A 3,600-nucleotide genomic window follows, 5' to 3' on the forward strand; every position below is an offset into this window, starting at 1 on the left:
TTCTTTCGCTCTTTTATTTATGTTTTTTTCTTTCTCTCTCTCTCTCTCTCTCTCTCTCTCTCTCTCTCTCTCTCTCTCTCTCTCTCTCTCGCCATCACCAAAGACAGAGCTGAAAGAGGCGGTATTGGTTCCTTTCTGGCAGCTCATTCAGGATGAGAGGCTGTGCTGGCATCAGTCACATTTGGTAAATTATATCCGCTGACCCCAGAGATCAGAAATGTTGTCAGCTAGATCCTGCCAACGTATGTACGCCAGAGCCAAGGAATATCTTGCAGAGTTCGGAGGAAAATACTTGAAAGCTTAAATTGTTTAGTCGCTGTTCCTCTGAATTCAGATTGAGAACTTGTCGAGTTGGCCCCCAGTCCACACATCTTTCCTTCTTCTTAATCTTTTTTTTTCCGGATCCAGTCCTGCTATTCTTCATCCCATCTAGATCAAAAGCCAAGTGAAAGCATGTCAGGGGCCGATTAAACCTTGCTTATAGAATACCCATAATAATACTTAGTACAGCAAGACCCTCAGAGCAAAACATCCAAAACTTTGGAGACTCTTTTGCTTGGGCACAAAGACTTGACTTTATAAGGAGAGAATCTCCCCATCAGTTCATCTCTTAGTGCTCTCTCCCCACCTGGTCTGTTCAGTCACTGTGATATTTCCATTCTAGAGAGAAGCCAGTAATTTCCTAAAACTTCTAAGAATCTAGTCTCCCTTGGGAAAGTGTGTCTGTTGTCCTTTTTCTGTATTTTGTTTCCTGCCTCCAAGATTGGTGCGGCAGGGCTGGAGGTGGGGTGGGGACAGGTCTTCCTTGAGATTAATGAGATCCCCCCAAATCTCCAGTTGAGTCATTCATTGAACCTCACCTAGAAAATTCCTGCCAGGCCCTGATTTGTATCCTATTCCTATTCCAGTGTCACTGGCCTTGATGTCTAGCATCTAATTTCATCCTGATATCACACCTCCGTGGTGTGGGTTTTAACAGCTCCATTTTACAAACAGGGATCTCAGTATCAGAGAGGTTGAAAATCAAGGTCAAACTGTGATTCGCTGGGAAGCGCCAAGATTTCAGTCCAGATCTTTCTGATTTCAGAGCCCAGGTCCTTCACCAGGCTGAAATGGTCTGTGCCTTCATGAGTTATTCTTGCATAACTGCAAGCGTGGGCTTCTCTTGGTAAAGCCTGGGCCTTGTTAAAAGTAAAAGAACAGTGTTGAAAGAAAGGAAGTGCTGGATTATGCTTTCTGTGCTTTGCTCAGAGGATAAAACTCAGCCAGGTGGATGCAACTGATATACTGTGTCAAAATGAAGGTGAGGCGCTCCTGCTTTCTGCTACAAGCCAGGAAACCCTGCGAGGCACTGGCAGCTGGGATTATATTATGAACAAGGAAGCCCTCACCCCAGGAAGGCAGCCTGGTTCTGAATGCAGGGACAGAAGTTGAGGTCAGAGAGGAGACATCAGTCAAGGAAGGACCAGTGAGATAGAAGAGGGTGAGGACGAAAATGGGTCAGACCCGGTGAACAAAACAAGCAGAAAGTCTCAGCATTTCCTCTGCCCCTCAGACTCTCATCTCATTCACGTGAGGAAAGTACTTGGCGGTCGGAAGTCATGGTCTTTCACCAATTTTGGCATCAACACGGAGGCCAGAGGAAGGGCAAGGCCTCCGGGTTCAGACAGACCCTGCTGGACCACTGCGGGCACCTTGGCTCTGGATGTGAATAAGAGGGCACTGGTCTGCCTGTTCTCCGTGGCTTCTCCTGTGTGGCGGACAGACCTAGTCTCACACCAGTGAACACACATCAAAACCTCAGTTGGGACCCTCCGCTGGCTCCATCCGTGCACCCCTGCCTAATCACCAGTGGCCACAGAAAGATCACATGGGGCTTCCCTGGTGGCGCAGTGGTTGAGAGTCCGCCTGCCGATGCAGGGGACACAGGTTCGTGCCCCAGTCCGGGAGGATCCCACATGCCGCGGAGCGGCTGGGCCCGTGAGCCATGGCCGCTGAGCATGCACATCCGGAGCCTGTGCTCCACAACGGGAGAGGCCACAACAGTGAGAGGCCCGCGTACCGCCAAAAAAAATAATAAATTACCAAAAGTCCACAGTGCAGCAAAAGCCGCTTCCTGAAGCATTGTCACAAATGGATTTGTTGAAGAAGGAAAAAAAAAAAAAAAAAGTCCAACACATGCGGGGCACACGCAAACCCACTTCTACCTCCCAAGGAGGGAACTAGAGCAGAAAGCTTCACTGCAAACAGCTGATTTTACGAACGTAATCATGAATGCAGAGTCCTTTTCTAATTGCTCTAACTTGCTGTTACTGTTCGAGAAAGTGGGCCAGTTAATTTGTAGAATAAATGGACTGGACTTATAACCATAATCTGAAGACTTTGGCTCATATGTTTAGGTACCAACATAGAAGCAAAGCACCGTGTCAGGTGCCCCCTTGGTGGGAACCGAGCATCCAGATGAGCATTTGTTCAGAAGCCCTACACACCACGCTTGCAGGCTGACAGTGTGGTCACTTCCCAACCCTCTAAGTTTTCATGGCTCCGTGGCTAATAATTTAAGAGTTTAAACCACCTTAGAATTTACTGGAACTTCATAAATTTGCTTCAGACATCCTTTAAATCATTCACAAAGCTGAAAATTATTTTTTTCCTCCTTCTTTTAAGCACAAAATCACAGTAGCAAGTAAAATTGCTACTGTTCATTGAGAGCTGTGTAGGAGGCAGGGGGGAGGGGAGGGGAGGGAACTGGGGGTGGAGGGATGCCTTCACTTGCCTTACTTCTTTTGACCCTAACAAAACCTTGAGCGGTAGGTGGTGCTTTCCCTGTGTCATACTTGCGAGTAATGAGGCTTCGTGAGGTTAAGTCCTTCCCCTAATCAGGACTCCACCGAGGTCTATCTGACTCCGAAGTCCACACTTATAAGTGTACATACAGCCTGCGGGATAACGGGCTTCGAAAATTCCTCGCCGTGTCACCTCTGGAGCCTTATCTGCTCCCACCAGGGAAGCTTCAGGGGATGAGCGATGGGCCCTGGGGACACAGACAGAAAAATGCGGCAGTTCACGGGCCCCGGGGCCGTGAGGCCGTTTGCTAGATCTCGGAAAGACGGGGCGGGCGAGCGAGCGATCGATCGCTGTCCAGCGGGGAGTGTGTCCTGGCTGGGAGGGGAGCGTCCCCTGTCTAACCTGTGCAACCCGCTGGTCTTTCTAGTCGAAGATCCATGCCGCCCGCAGCCTGAGCGAAATCGCCATCGACCTGACGGAGACGGGGACGCTGAAGACGTCCAAGCTGGCCAACATGGGCAGCAAGGGCAAGATCATCAGCGGCAGCAGCGGCAGCCTGCTGTCCTCAGGTGGGTGGGGGCCCCCGGGTGCTGGGGTGCTCCGAGGAGGCAGGGCGGAGCCGCTGACTCTCACGTCCTGAGCAAGGTTTGCGGCTCAGCAGGGGTCCGAGGACACGGCCAAGAGTATCACAGCGTGGAAGCAGGGGCGGGGGGGGAGCGGCAGTAGAACCTCATGGTGTGGGAAGGCCGCCTAAGTGCCTTCGAGCAGCCTCCAGAGCCTTCCCGGTGCTGATGGCTGAGCTGCAGGGATGCC

At 50.8% G+C, this 3,600-nt stretch overlaps 1 protein-coding gene across 1 annotated transcript in view; it reads left to right on the forward strand.

The window, feature by feature from the left end:
• FRMD4A (FERM domain containing 4A) overlaps positions 1-3,600 on the forward strand; it is a 306,388-nt gene that overhangs the window by 252,755 nt on the left and 50,033 nt on the right. Inside the window, exon 14 of the mRNA XM_007460894.1 lies at positions 3,215-3,356. Coding sequence (XP_007460956.1) covers positions 3,215-3,356 — 142 coding nt within the window. The remainder of the gene's footprint in view (positions 1-3,214; positions 3,357-3,600) is intronic.

Source organism: Lipotes vexillifer, unplaced genomic scaffold, assembly GCF_000442215.2.
Source record: "Lipotes vexillifer unplaced genomic scaffold, Lipotes_vexillifer_v1.1 scaffold534, whole genome shotgun sequence".
In the NCBI taxonomy this organism is placed as follows: Eukaryota; Metazoa; Chordata; class Mammalia; order Artiodactyla; family Lipotidae; genus Lipotes; species Lipotes vexillifer.